Source organism: Perognathus longimembris, chromosome 11 (assembly GCF_023159225.1).
Source record: "Perognathus longimembris pacificus isolate PPM17 chromosome 11, ASM2315922v1, whole genome shotgun sequence".
NCBI lineage: Eukaryota > Metazoa > Chordata > Mammalia > Rodentia > Heteromyidae > Perognathus > Perognathus longimembris.
In genome coordinates, this window is record NC_063171.1 from 63,427,584 (window position 1) to 63,443,441 (window position 15,858).

At 40.9% G+C, this 15,858-nt stretch overlaps 1 protein-coding gene across 5 annotated transcripts in view; it reads left to right on the forward strand.

Moving 5' to 3' along the window:
* The window catches only part of Dennd1b (DENN domain containing 1B), a 168,983-nt gene that overhangs the window by 115,303 nt on the left and 37,822 nt on the right, over nt 1–15,858 (forward strand). For 4 of the 5 annotated variants that reach the window (XM_048357390.1, XM_048357391.1, XM_048357394.1 and 1 more), the window contains 2 exons: nt 2,203–2,328; nt 10,859–10,960. In XM_048357390.1, coding sequence (XP_048213347.1) covers nt 2,203–2,328; nt 10,859–10,960 — 228 coding nt within the window. The remainder of the gene's footprint in view (nt 1–2,202; nt 2,329–10,858; nt 10,961–15,858) is intronic. The other variant, XM_048357395.1, reaches the window with a different exon arrangement.

A 15,858-nucleotide genomic window follows, 5' to 3' on the forward strand; every position in this document is an offset into this window, starting at 1 on the left:
GTTAGACTCTAAACTTTCATCCGAACCTATGGAGCGTGGATAGCAATTGCAAAGATCACAGCAATGGGGAGGAGACCTATACTGGAAAGTTTTTCTGCATAGATTATGAATATCATAACTCAATAATTTTTTTTCAAAAACTCTACTTCTAATTGGACCCAATGGGGGTCTGTCTCTTTGATCAGATCACAGTGCCTGTGACTTTACACTGGGAAATGTCACCACTGTGAAGGTTTATCACCTGTAGAGCTGCTCCTTCCTCTGATGCTGTGTTCATTTCTCATTAGCATTATTCAAACTTTAGTTGTTAATTAGGTTGACACTTCAATTACAATCATCATCTACAAGAGCAGTCAGGACCGCTTGCAGGAAGAAATAAAAATATTCCCTTTTGCCTATCTGTGGAAAGGACAAATGGCATTATTTTATTATGTGGTAGTTTCATACAGATAAGAGCACGCTCTGTGAAGGGAGCCACGCAATTAGAATTTGTCTCATTAGTTTTTACCCTTTTTTTTTTTTTTCCTTAAGGAAGCAGAATGGCTACCCAGCTTCAGGTCTCTGTTTTGATAAGGCGTGTATAGGAATGCCAGGGACTGTGAAGAGTCTGGTTTTCTGTCTTGTGAGATGGGAATTGTTGGAATGCGTTGAATGCATGACTCTATATACTGTCTGCTTTCCCTTAAAAATAAAAATTTAAAAAAGCTGTGCTTTCACCAGGAGTCTGGGCTCACTTAAAATTTAAATCTAAGAAAAGGCTGTTTGTGAAGCAAGCATCAGTGGCTGGTGCCTTTCTACTCAGGCAGCTCAGTTCTGAGGATCGTGGTGTAAAGCCAGTCTGATGGGCAAAGTCTGTGAGACAAAAAGCAGCAGTGGACTTGGGGCTCAAGTGGTAGAGTGCCAGCCTTGAGTGACAAAGCTAAGGGATAGCCCTGAGTTCAAGACCTAGTATTGGCATAAGAAGAAGGAAAAGTAGAAGATAAAGATTAAAGGCTGTTTGTAGAAAACACAGTTCTCCAAAAGACATAGCACTTCAACTTAAAATATGGACTAGACACCAGTGGCTCACACCTGTAATCTTAGCTACTCAGGAGGCTGAGATCTGAGCATTGGGGTTCAAAATCACCTTTGGCAGGAAAGTTCATGAGACTCTCATCTCCAATTAACTACCAGAAAAAGCCAGAAGTGAAGCTGTGGCTCAAGTGGTAGAGTTTAAAAGCTCAGGTAGAGCCTAAAAGGACCCAGGCTCTGCCTTAGCGCTCCCCCGCCCCCCGCCCACCCCCCATCCTCCACCCCCCCCCCCCCCGCCAAGAAAAGACAATGATGGACTAGTTATGATGCATCATTACATATGTGACTGTCTCTTATGATTATGTAAATGCGTGCGTAAATTGTTTCTTCCATTTAAAAACAAAATATTTTGTTCTGATGATGGGTTTGCAAGGTGATGGCACTGGACACCAATCTAGCAAGTGGGGCTGCAGAGTTCCTCTCAGCTCCGCCACACTGCTCTGCCTCTTGGTAGCTACACAGTCCAGGCAGACATGCCTGTGTTATGCTCCTAGCTTTTATTCAAAACGAGAACACACATTTTTTTCTTAAGATACTGTTTCAAAGATTGCACGACACAGTGTATAACATTTTCAGAATGTAATTCTTGGCCCATGGCATGGTCTCAGTAACTTCATCACCTCACTGTTCTTCCTAATGAAAAACACAATTCAGTAAATGCCTGGGAAATCATCTATGCAAATGGGGCCTCCTGCAGTACAATACAATGGTGACCAAAACCCGGAAGACTCGTAACAAATGACCTCACCTAGCAGAAAGGAGCGCGGTACCCAACCAAGTTCATCTCCAAACCAGCAGACACACGTGTACTCCTAAAAAGGTGTGGAAAAGTGGCTCGTCAGCAGTTTTCTGTAAAGTAATTAAAGCTTATTTATGTCAAGAGGCCTTGGGAAAGGGAAAAAAAAAAAGAGCATAAACCAATTTGCATCAGCCCTGTTGCCATCTCTCCTGCTTGCCTTTCAATTAACAGAGCAGCAGGTGCCTGCACACTTGCAAAGATAAGCGAGTGGGCGGGAGGAGGTGTTTTTTGTGGCTGACCTGCAGGCTCTGTGGTTTGCCTGCTGATTGGGTTCGTACCTCGCGGTACCAATTTCTGAGGTGTTAATTTAACTGTTCCTCTCTGACATGCAGGTCTCGGCCTTGAAAAATAAACTGAAGAAGCAGTCCACAGCCACGGGGGATGGCGTGGCCAGGGCCTTCCTCCGAGCCCAGGCGGCTTTGTTTGGGTCCTACAGAGATGCGCTGAGATACAAACCTGTAAGCATTCTCTTCCTCATCGTTTGAATGCGCTTTGCAAATGGCTGTTGGGCGGGAGGTAGCAAGAGGAAATCTCATCGTGACAGTGCCCACCTTGAGAAAGGATCAGGACTGTCTTTTAAAATCCAATAGGATGTGCTTAAAAACATATGCCCTGCTCTCCCATGTCTTTCTTTTAAAATTGTATTTGTTTCTGGATTTTTGCTGTTGTTGTTGTTGCTGGTACTTGGACTTGAACTCAAGACTCAGGGCCTGGGCACTACTGCCCTTAGCTTTTGCCACTCCTGGCTAGTGTTCCACCAAAACTGAGCCACAGCCCATCTTTTGACTTTTTGCTAGTTACTTGGAGAAATAAGTGTCTCACAGACTTTCCTGCCCGGCCTGGCTTTGAACTGCAATCCTCAGACCGCAGCTTTCTGAGTAGCTAGGATTGCATGCGTGAGCCACTGGTACCCTTCCATTTCCTGATTTTGTTTTTCAGTCATTTTGGTAACCTTTAGTTGATAGTTCTCACATTCTTTTGCACATCATCCTATTGCAATTCTAAAAATGGAACATTTACTTCCTAATTAATGAATTGTGTTCAAGCATCTTAAAGCATTTACCTGATTCTGTTAAGATCATTAAGCAATCCGTCAGACAACTGCATAATTATTAATGAGATTAGCTATGACAGGTACCAAGTGAAAGTTAAAAAAAAGTTAGAACTTAATTTTGCAATATTTGGAAATATATTGTCTACCTAATTCATAACACTTTTCCAAAATCGGCATAATCATTTAGCATACCTTAGCTCATTTTGCCATTTATTTTAAATACTCTGAAACTGGTTGTTTTATGAAATGATAGCCAAGTTTTAAGGTGGTCCAAGAATGCATCAGGCAAATCTATTTGTTTCTCTCTGCATTACTGATTAAACTCTGTTAGGCTGGTTTTATAAAAAATATACATATATATACACACATATATATACACACATATATATATATAAAACATTACTATTCTCCCGTGAATAGATGACTAAGTTTCAAAGGATAAAAACACTGAATTGGTAGCAAGAGAAATGTCGATGTTGCTATTTGAATAGAATTTTATTGCTGAACTTCTTGTAACCCCTTAGTCTAAATTTTTATTAATCTTATTTGAAAGCAAGTTGGTATGTAAACCTTATTGTAAACTATGAAGTACAAAGCAAACATGAATCTGTTAGACTTTCTAAACTGCACTCGGAATTAGTAGCGCCCCCTCAGTGGTGCTTGTGGTTTCGGAGGGTAACTGAGTTGTCAGAAGAGATCCTTAAGTGCCCAGGTGCGTCAGCGGCATCTCTAGAGAAATACACATGTTCCGTTCACAGGTTGTCCTCACCAGCTTCCCATTAGTGGCACACAGGGCCCAAGGAAGTCAGCTTACAATGAAGAAAGGTTCATGTTGTCTCCCGCCTCACCTCGGGAGGGTTCTGTCTGTGAGCAGCTGGCCTGGTTGGTTTTGGGGTTGTGTAGTGGCAGCACCTCACAAAGGACCACAAACCAGAGTGAGGCTGCTCCCCTCACAGCCAGGGCCCAGAACAAGAGGAAGAGGGCGTAGGGGTGTTGCCTCCTCCTCAGAGAGGGCACCCAGTGACCGGAAGACCTCGCAGTGAGCTCTGTGCTTTAAAGATCCCGCCATTTCCTGAAGTGCCATGGCCCGGGACTCGTCCAGACCCCGGCACAAGCTGATCTGTTGGAAATGTATGGACGTTCTGAAAGCACTTTAGAATTCACAGCTATGAGCAAGTTCTATCACACACATATCTAATGTAGGACAGAAATTATTCTTAGTCTCAAAGATCCAATTCTTCTGAACACTAGAAATTAGCTATCTGTACAGTACATATTCCTTCTCAAATTAGTAGTATTATTTTTGGCAGTCATGGGGCTTGAACTCTGGGCCTGGGCGCTGTCCCTGAGCTCTTCAGCTCAAGGCTAGTGCTCTACCACTTGAGTCACAGCGCCACTTCTGTTTTTCTGGTGGTTCATTGGAGAGAAGGGTCTCATGGACTTTCCTGCCCGGGCTGGCTTTGAACCGCGATCCTCAGCTCTCAGCCTCCTGAGTAGTTAGGATGACAGGCCTGAGCCACCAGCCCCGCTCAAATGATTCAACTGAACCTAAAACAAAATTAAAAAATCAGGTGTTGTGGCTCACACCTAGAATCCTGGCTACTCAGGAGACTGAGATCTGGGGCCGTTCTGGAGAGGCTCTATTCAATCTTCAAAATAACTAGTTAAAAAAAAAAAAAAAAAGCAGGACTGGGAGGCCTGCCTCAAGCACTAGAGTTCCGCTAGCTGAGTAAGCAGCTCCAGCCCGTGTGAAACACCGACACCCACACACCCTATGCAGTGTGTGAAATTGTGTGATCCGTTTAAACATGGGGCGCTCTGTCTCTCGCTCTCATAAAATGCTTTATGTGTTAAAGTGTTCATCCGCCCTCCACCACCATAGCAAAAGCACTAGCCTAGGAAACAGTATTTGAAAGTACTTAGAAAGGCAAGATAGTTGACTTATCAAAGAGACAAGGTTTATTTGGGCTCACAGTTTTGGGGGTCCCAGGTCATTGCTGTTTGGCTCCCTTGTTTGGGGCCTACGGCCAGAAATGTGTGGGGAGCGCATGGCAGAGCAACCAGCTTGCCACATGGGGCCCAAAATGTGAGGAACCAGTGCTTCCATCCCCTCGCCAGACCTGCCTCCCGGGACCTCCCATGGCCCCACCGCCCAAGGCTCAGCCACCCACCAGTCTCTTCCCCCTGGCTCCCAGCCTTTAACACAAGGGCCCTTGTGAGAGTGTCCAAGTCCAAACTATATCCATCAGCTTTAATTACAAACAGAGTTTTAGCCAGGCACTGGGTGGCTCACGCCTGTAATCCTAGCTCCTCAGGAGGCTGAGGTCTGAGGACCGCAGTTCAAAGCCAGCCTGGGCAGGAAAGTCTGCGAGACTCCTATTTCCTTATAAACCACCAGAAAACCCAAAGTATGGAAGTAGCGCTGTGGCTCAGAGTGGTAGAGACTAGCCTTGAGCTGAAGAGCTCAGGGACGGCCCTCAGGCCCGGAGTTCAAGCTTCACAACCAACAGCAACAACAAAAAGAGGCAGAAGCGGAAGTGTGGCTCAAGTGGTAGAGGGCCACAGCTTTAAGTGAAGAAAGCTAAGAGAAGGCATGCGGCCCTGAGTTCAAGCCCCAGGACTGGCACACACAGAACAAAACAAACCTAAACAAAATTTAGAAGCAGTAACTACGATACAAACAAGCAATCCCTTTAGTATATTCACGTAATAACACTATGTTTCATATCCAAAAAGGAAAACATTGTTATACATATGGTCCTTTTAAATGACTACATTGAATATTAGTGAGGGATCTTTAGTTAGACATGTGTCTGTTATTTGGATCACTAGTGATTATAAGTAAACGTCAAATTTCTGAATATCTGACTTCTTAAAGGATGGGGAAGGAAAGCCTGGGTAAGTGCTGTAAAAGCGGGGCCCGCAGTCCTTCATCTTCTTCAGTGCTAGCCTGCTCTGCCCTCTTCTCAACCTTTCCTAAGATGCCTTGAGCTTAGCTAATTAAAAAGAAATGACTTGGAGAATGGCGGTTGGTATGTGATCTGGGCCTTGGCTCGCTAAGTCGGAAGAGTTGTCTTGTAAACACTTTTCGGACTCTATTCCTTCGTAAACCACCGTCGGGGAAGGAAAGTGGTCCTTAGCAACCAAGCTCAGGCTCCCGTGGTTCCACTGAGGAAATCTGTAACGGTGCAAGGTTTAACCATCCGAGTGCAGGTGTGTCATCCGTGACTCGCCGCTCAGCTTGGTCATCGCTCGAACTCTGGGTCTCCGTGTCATTGTCCCCGGGCTGGTCCGTGGAGGGGGCCTCCGCCGTCAAACATCTCGTGTGATGCCGGCTTTCTGAGGGAGAGAGTCATTTTCATGGCGCTCTATGTTCTAGTCTTTTAATTAACTGGGATAAAATTTCACTTAATTGCTGCAGCAATTAGAATGCGGACGTTCTCCAGCCATGGGGCCTGTGAAACTAGGCTAGTGACAGTGAAGTGTCTGTTGTTCGATGGCTGGTGATGGTTGTCACTGTGATGGTAATTATTTTTCTTATTTCCTTGGGTTGTAGGGAAGGAAGTGTCGTTTTAAAACAATGCGTACACAAGTAATTTATCATCTATTCGTATTTTCTGAGTGTTCAAATGTAACTAAAATGTTAGAAGAGTCTACGTCTGATTTAGAAAAGCCATTTCTGTTACACTGTCTCAGGTTACTGACTCAGGAAAATGGGAAAAGAGGAAGTAGCTGTGGTTTTCTTCAGGACAGACCTATGAACGTTGGAATAAATGAGTATAATGTGTACAAAGGGGGTGTTTTGCTGTTAATAATTCTAGTTCATAATTTGCATATAAGGCTTTTTTATCATGGACTTTGTGCTGAAGTGTCTGCAGGAGAAGAAAGTTTAGTTTTTTTCACGGTTAATAAACTCTGAGCATAAACTTGCTATACCTTCCATAAAAATAGCATTGGGATTCTTGAAAGAACCGTGCGTGTATCCTGAAAATCACTTATTGTTATTTCCTGGGTGAGCCTGTGCCAATTTGAATATTCCCAAGAGAAACCTGACAGCCTTTCAGTGACTTTAACTTTTAAAGCTCTCAGGATGCAGACATTTTTGCTTCATTTGTTTATATTCCTTATATATTGGTGACAGTACGTATGAAGTCCAGGTGCATTAAGGAGCTTCCTGAGTATAATACTGAGTCTATAATGATTTTGGATTACATTTCACATTTTTGTGAAGTACCACTTTTTCTGGTACCCTACTTTTTTTTTCAGTCTTTGTTCTCACTAAGTCACACCTCCTCCCTATACTATAATATCTAATCTATGTTTTAAATATTTTCTTATTATGAAGTTTCTTACCTCAAACTAGATAACAGATGTGCATCACTTTGCCCAGCTACAAATAACTATTTCTGAACAAACAGTCTACTAAGAGCATGGGATTGTCTTCTATTATATTTTATTTTTGTTATTATCTGGTGCATAGAAGATAACTAGATTGTGACGATTGTGCATTTGTTCAGTGGAAGTAGGGAAAATTACGTATCCTCTGGTGGATCCCACTGGGTCTCTGGAGACAATTGTTGTAAAAAGGGCAAAGGATGGTACACACAATGCCAAAATTAGTTTTAATGGAGCAAGTCCTGTCTCTGCTCCTGGATTAAACTTTGAGAAGCCCTGCTGAAGGTCAGGTGACAGTCTTGTTGATCCCCCCTCCCCCCGCTGAAATGATATGCAATGTAGTTAATCATATGAACTTAAAAAAAGAAATCTCTACCCCAGTTAAGATCCATAGGCAGAGCTCTTTTTCTCCAGTCGTTCAGGTCAACTTGGATTTGAAAGTGCTCGTTTACGGAGCCATGGGTAGTCTGCTTCATGCTGCGTGCCCCAAGAATGACAGTGAATCCAGGCCCCAAGAATACCAACACTGGACCTTTCCATGTACAAATGTACACATACATAAAACTTCAGAGCCCCGCTAACAAAAACCGTTTGTCATTTCCCTAGAATAAAAGTGTAATGTGTATCTGGATTCTGTTGTTAGAGATTCTTAATAAACCAACAGTCAGTATATGAAAAGTTAGCTCAAAGATGTAGCGTGCTTTATGTCATCAGAAATGGACAGTAAACCAGAGCTTTTGCTTTCCTCCTTGTGAAATGTGGATAGCATTGGCTCAAAGATGAATGTGGATGGAGTCTTCCTGTTACATATGCTCACCTCTTGAGAAAGACTAAGTTGACTTCAGTATCTTTGCCCTTCTTGCCTTGGAATTTTCTATCACTTTGCCCTCTACTACCTCCACCAAAAAAAAAAAAAAAAGAAAGAAAAGAAAAGAGGGGCTGGGGATATGGCCTAGTGGCAAGAGTGCTCGCCTCTTATACATGAGGCCCTGGGTTTGATTCCCCAGCACCACATATACAGAAAACGGCTAGAAGTGGCGCTGTGGCTCAAGTGGCAGAGTGCTAGCCTTGAGCAAAAAGAAGCCAGGGACAGTGCTCAGGCCCTGAGTCCAAGCCCCAGGACTGGCCAAAAAAAAGAAAAAAAAAAGAAAAGAAAGAAAAATGCATTGATATGTGATAGGAAGTCTAAACCTTTCAGTTGCAGGTAGAGGGTTCTATTTGAATTGAGTATTTTTCTGCAATGTTGATAACGTTTAGTTTACTGATAATCCTTATGTGTTTTGGGGGAAGTCTATTACATGTAAACTACAATTGTATCTCATCTCAATCATTTAGTAATTATCATGATGCAGATGGATCTTCCCGTAGACCATCCATTTTTTGGATGATATAAGTGCCAAGTGAAGGAGCTTTTGGAGAGGAGAATGTCAGTAAAAGGAGAGGTGGAGGGTAGATGAATATGACCAACACACACACACACACACACACACACACACACACACACACACACATAGTACAAGGAGGACCATTAAAATGTTTTAAAAGAGTAGGTGTTGTGATAGGAAAGTATAGAGTGTATTTAATGAATATATCATATACCTATATGGAGATACCACAATGAAATTTCTCTGTATAATTAACATTTGCTATTAAAAATTCAAGCACCAAAAGAAATTAGCTGAAACATATTCATTTTTGAAAAACTATGTGCCCTATTGAAAAAGAGTTAGATTCCTTGTTTGCTTCCTTGTCTGCCTGCTTGCTTGCTTATTTGATGGATTAAACATTTATTTATTGGGCTCCATTGTAACTCAGTATGGCGCTGAGACTAGGGATACAGAAAGACAATAGACCTTTTTCTTTAACAGAATTAGCTATTGCTTTTTTTCCTTCTACTAGATTGTAAGTTCTAGGGCATCCATAATACAGTGCTTTATGAATGTTTAAAACATATGGTCTAACTTACTATAATATTTGAGGTATGTAATTTTTGTGGTAGGTGTGCTGGTCCTAGGATTTAAACTCAGGGCCTGGGTGCTGTCCCTGAGCTTCTTATGCTTAAGGCTGGTGCTCTATCACTTGAAGCACAACTCCACATCTGGCTTTTATAATAGCTTATTGGAGGTAGGACTCTTGCTATTGTTCCTGCCCAGGCTGGCTTTGAACCAGGATCCTCAGATCTCAGCCTCCTGAGTAGGTAGGATTACAGATATGAATTAATGGCACCTGGCTTTGGATTGTGTAATGTAAATCAATATTTCTGATGCTCTTCAGAGTGGCAATAGTCAGCATATAATGTACGTTAACATGTTTTGGTGGCTCATCGTCTAGTGAAAGGGGATGGGCGACACTTAACAGAGTATCACAGTGTTTTCTTTAGTAATTTGTCTGCATTTAAGTAGCATTTTTATCCAAGAAGACTTACTTTCTGTATCTGAGCTGCTTCATACCATAGCTGCTAGTTGTGTGTGTGTGTGTGTGTGTGTGTGTGTGTGTGTGTGTGTGTGTGTGTGTGCCTGGCATGGCTGAGTTCATAGGAACTGGACTTTTATTCAGTCTGTTTACCATAATACTTCTTTGTCACTAGTGGCTGATTTAGTGGACAGTGCAGTTCTAGAGCATCATAAAACAGCAGCCTAACTTCACAGATTGCTAGTCTCCTTATCTTATTTCAAGGTCTCATTGTTTTATTCACCCACAAGCTTATTGTCAGGATTTTGCATACAGATACCTGTAATCAAAGCATCACATCTGCCTGATAGTTGAGTCGTAATTCCCCTTCACAGTCCCATTAGGAGAATAGGCTATCTGCTTCCTTTTTATTGCAATGGAAAGATTGTGAGGTCATCGGGGTGAGTGTGTTTTTGTTTTGCTCATAAAGTACAGTCTTTATCTGTGTTGAGTGGGCCGATGAAAGGGGCCGCAGGTGGCAGATATCACCTGCTGAGGGGTGGAGTTCTGTGCTGCTCACCCATGAATAAATAGAGAGGAGGGATCTGTAGTTGATTTGGAGGGGGAACACCTGTTAGAGCTACCGAATGACACTTGTGTGACTTAGCGCACCAGCTAAATGGAAGCAGATGCCCTTGGGACTTACCCTGGAGTAAATTTGATCAGAGTTGTATTGCAGTCATGGTGAAAAGGTGTAAAAAAAAACAACCTTTTCTTCAATTTGGAAACAAATAGACGATGATAACAAAAAGGTAAAGGGCAAATCCAATCATTGTGCTTTTCTGAGTATGCATCCTATGTTGAAACTCCACGGTTCAGTCTAAAAATGTCAAAAGTACTTTTAAGGGACTTACTCCTACTCTGACGCGGAGACATTCACAATTTTAGGAGCGTGAGGGTGGCTTGATTAGAATGCTGTTGTAGAGCCATTTCGTGCGGACATACCGGGATCGCCCTGGAATCCAGCTATTATGTCTAAGATCTGTTTGTAGACTCTTTGTCTTACACACAGTGACACTCCACGTGCCTCCTTGGGTTTTCCCTGCCTGGCCTTTTATTGATGCCTTGGAAATCTTTCTCTCTGTTAGGGCGAGCCCATCACTTTCTGCGAGGACAGCTTTGTAAAACACCGCTCGAGTGTGATGAAACAATTCTTGGAAACTGCAATTAACCTTCAACTTTTTAAGCAGGTAAGTATGAATGCCTACATTTTTTTTTTGTTTGTAACAGACGCGTGCCATCGGTAGATTTAAAAAAAAATTATTCCAAAACTATATCCAAATCCTGGAAAAACCTCTTCTAGAATTTTTAGAAAATTCTCTCTGGTCTTTAATATTTGTCCAGAATCTCTTGACACATAAACAAAGAGGTTCTCTATTGTGCTAGCTGTGATATAGCAAGGCAAGGATATTATGTAATAACTTCTTATTAAAAATTCTTCATGGAAACTTTCTAAGGTCAGGTTTCACCAAGCAAAGACGTATCTCTACAGAAGAGAAACCTGTTAGATTGATATGGTAAACAGACAAACTAGGTCAATCTTGGGGTAATACAGTTTGTCAAAGAATTTGTCAAATGACTATTTTATCAACTTATAAAACTTTGTGTGACTTTTCATACTCATGAATTCAAAATTCAGAAGAAAATCATAGGCTGTGTCCTGATTTTGGCCTAGAAAATATAATTACCATTGTAAAAAAATCAGTAGCTGGACATTAGAATTGAGGAGTTTCACATGTACCCATTTTTTTCCATTCTGTTGTGTGATCATAGCAAGTCTCTTCATTTGGTCGGTCTTAATTTTTGTTTTTATAATCTAAATTCTGTAATTAATACCGTTCCCATTCTACCTGATAATTTTAAGCATAAAATTACCTTTGTGAAGTCTTCATTTAGTTAATACCTACAATATGTTATAAGCAATACTCCAAATTAGGGTATAAACATATAATGCTTTCAAGTAGCTGTTCAGATAATTTCTTTGGGCCACCATGAAGAGAAAATATCATATAACTTAAAATAATCTTCAAGTTAAGTCAATAAATACTAGTTCTTTATTCTGAGGAAATTTCCTTATACTGCTGGGGCTTGTACCCAGATCCTTGCAGATATCTCCTACTGAATTACATACCATGCCCTTTATTAGAAGTTTTTTTTAATTAAGTAAATCTGATATTAGGAAATACTTGGAGCTAATATTATTGTCTTTTAATTTGTGACATTTCACATTAAAAAGTGGCAGAGAATCATCCTGTATACAGACCCCAAGGACCTGGTTTTTTTTTAGGATCAGAAACATGAGTTGCGGCGGGAGGAAACAATGTCTTTTCAAGTTCTCTGTCCCTTGATGGCTTGAAAGCAGCTATTGAACTAATTTGCTGGGTTATAAATAGGATCAAAACATGGTCCCTTATAAATGCTACAACATTGATAACATTAATAAAACAGTGTAATGGTGCAGTCCCAAGGTAGTCATTCCGTCCTGTGCATGTTGGATTAAATATTTGTATCTCTCTGGTCTTTTTTCCATATCCAGAAGAGCTCTTACCTTCCATTGTCAATAATAAGTTGTAAAAATCAAATGATTGACAGGTGAAGGATTGAATGGGTGAGTAGCACCTTTGATAGTCTGTTTCTGTAATTAGATTCTTACCATTTCATAAAATTGAGTAGATTTTGCTTGCATAGTACCTTGAACAGCACTTATTCTTTAGAAGTCGTGTAGAGTTGGTTTAAATCTTGAATTTATTACTCAATAGCTGTATGTTATTCAGCATATTTTTAGTTTATTTTTTAAAGTAAAAACTAGAAGTATTACCACTAAGCTCACAAGGTGGTAATAAAAGTTCATGTGAATTCATGTATACACTCAGCATAGCACCTGGTACTTTGTGTGTTCTCTGAATTGTAGTGTCCTCTTCATTCTTAGACAAATTACATTAACAAGGTACAAATATATGCATGAATTTTCAAAAAAGTCAGATAGTAAAAATAGTTATCAACACAGATGGACCCTCCAAGACCCTCCAAGGTACCGATTTCGTGATCCCCACGGTAGGTCTAAAACTTGTCAGAGTCTGCCTTCACTTACTGATGTTTTTGCTTTCAAATGGGCAGAATGTGGACCCAGGAGAACAGCATACGTGGTTTTTTGTTTGTGTGTTTGTTTTTTTTGCCAGTCCTGGGACTTGACTTCAGGGCCTGAGCACTGTCCCTGGCTTCTTTTTGCTCAAGGCTAGCACTTTGCCACTTGAGCCACAGCACCACTTCTGGCTGAGGAATTGAACCCAGGGCTTCATACATGCTAGGCAAGCACTCTACCACTACACCACATTCTCAGCCCAGCATATGGTTTTAAGGAAATAATTAAAGTAAACTTTTCTTAAGATATGGCAGAGTAGAACCAGAAATAATCTGTTTACCAAAATAATTTGAAATACAGGAGCACAGAATACCTTGCACTGATGAGCCACGGCCTGAGGCTCCCTGTCTTGTCGTCAGGGCCCCAAACTATGAAGCTGGGAAGAGTAATGCGAAAGTAAACAAGAAATAGTGTCTTCTCCACCTGTGCCCTGAGAACTGTAAGAAAACTCAGGGTCCAAGAAGGAATTTCCCTATTAACAGTCATTAACATACAGGGAAACAAATAAGAAAGAGGAAGAATAATAGTCATGGACAATGTAAAATACTGGGATTGTCAGAAATAGAACTTAAAATAACCATGTTTAAGATGTTGAACAAAAGTGAAAAAGCTTTTTAAAAAGGTTCAAGAGCAATAACTTTAAGTAATGCATATCTAGTCCTCAGAAAGTTTCAAGTAAGCTTCTCTTAAGGAAGTATAAAATAATCGAAGTTGAAGGGAATAGATGGGCTGGCTTTGGATGGATAGAGAGAGACTCTATGAGCTGAAGATATATCTAAAATAGAAATGATTCCCAAACATGGTTCACAGACAGGAGATGGAGAAGAAACAAAGGCCATTATTGACTTAGCGAGCCTGGAGGGAGAAGATCCAAGGTTCATGAAATGGAGGACAAGAAATGCACAGGAAATGGAGCAGAGAGCTCAGCCGTTGACAGAAAAGTACCATACCCAAGAGGTGCCATTCATGAATTTAAGAAGTTTAACATGTACAAATTGAATAAACAAAAAGAAACCTAAGCCACCCACAATCTATCCAGCTATACAACGCTCAGGAAGTTTTTATAGGAAGTTATTTTTATGAAATAGATGTGGTAGCCCAGTGGTGAAATAAACACACTGCTATAAATCTGAACATGAAATAAGAGGGGAAGTGTCACTGAGGAAGCTAGATGCTGGTGATGGTCCAATGTCAGGTGCACATGAAAGGAAGGTCAAACGGGCTGTTAACTAAATACACGCATGTAATAAAAACCCTAGAAAGTAAAAAGAAAACAAAAGACAAGCGTGAGGGACTGTGAGCTTTCCCATAGACAGATGGAACCCAGAGCAAGAGCCTCCCCAGAAAGACAGCATGCTCCTGGCTTCCCATTTTCTCTATTAAAATCACATCGCTTTGTTGTTTCCTTTTAGAAGTTTTAATTGACAAACCATGACAGTAGGTGTTACGAGGGATGATGGGATGGTTTGTATATAAGTATGTGTGCACATGTATATATGCATGCATTACACATTGTGGAATGGTTATATCAAGCTAATGAACAAATCTATCCCCTAGCATACTTTTCCATAGTAAGAATGCATCAGATGTATTTTTAATTTTTTTGCAATATTGAAATCATCGTATTTCATTAGGCACCTGGAGAGCAGGTCCTATCAACTCCCTCCTGGTGGGTGACACGCTGAGACTTGATAGTCTCTGATCGCTATTCCCCATCCCAAGTCCACAGATCTGCTGACCTTTGACAGAGCAAGCACTGCTACTACCCGGCCACGCACGCATCATCATCATTATTAAAATATTAATTCTTTAAACTATTTAAATTAATTTTAACCCTTCTGGATTAGGCACTACTAAGCTGTGTTTTCATTGGCAGTTGCCTTCTTAATCTCTTTGGGCCTCAGTTTCTGCATTTGTGTCATGAGTCAGACTAAAAGATGACCAAGCTGGAGATACCTCTTGGCTCTCACATTCCACGATACTGCGCAATAAACATGGAGCTCAGCAGCCGATAGTGGTGTCCATTTGGACGAATTCCTCTTCAGATAATGGATTTGGAAGGAATCCCGGAGATAGGTCCTTAAGTCCTCAATTCTGACATCACCATCCTTTCTTAGCAGCTTTAGAAAGACTGGATCCCCATTTTAGGCTCTTGTCTTCATTTTACCCTACACTGATCCAGCAAAGGAAATAATTTCCTCAAGTATAATGTGTGTAATAAAATCTATGGGGAAGGAAGTCCTCTCTGCTCATTCCGCCATACGTGTCCTTGCCTCAGGACCAGCGCTGAGTTTATACTGTGCGGCCTCCAGCCTCGTTCTACTTGCTCAATGGCTTGGGGCATACATTTTTGGATCCATATGAATTTTAAGATGGTCCATTTCCATGAAAAAAAATGTCACTGAAAGGTTGGTAAGGATTTTGTGTGGATAATTTCCAGATATTAGTTATTCAGATTCAGGAACATGAGATATCTTTTTATTTCTTTTTCTTTTTCAATCTGTGCATCCGTATTTTATACTTTAGATGTATCTATCTTCAACCTCTGGTTAAACTTCTTCTTAAGTATTTTTTTTTCTCAAGGCTAGCACTCTACCATTTGAGCCACAGCATCACTTTTGGCTTTTTTCTGTGTATGTGGTGCTGAGGAATCGAACCCAGGGCTTCATGCATGCTAGGCAAGCACTCTACCACTCAGCCACAGTCCCAGCCCAAGTATTTTATTTTTTACTGATATTGTAGTTGGAATTATTTTACTGAGTTTTAAAAAATTTTATACCTGCCACTAATTTATTTCTTGTTGCTTTATTTTACCATTCGCCATTCATTATAGAAAGACTAATTTTTGACTTCTACTTCGTATTTTCTTACATTCTCTTACATTGACATATTATATTAGAGTTTTATTGGGACCTTGGATATTTTGCTGATCTTTTTAAAGATAGT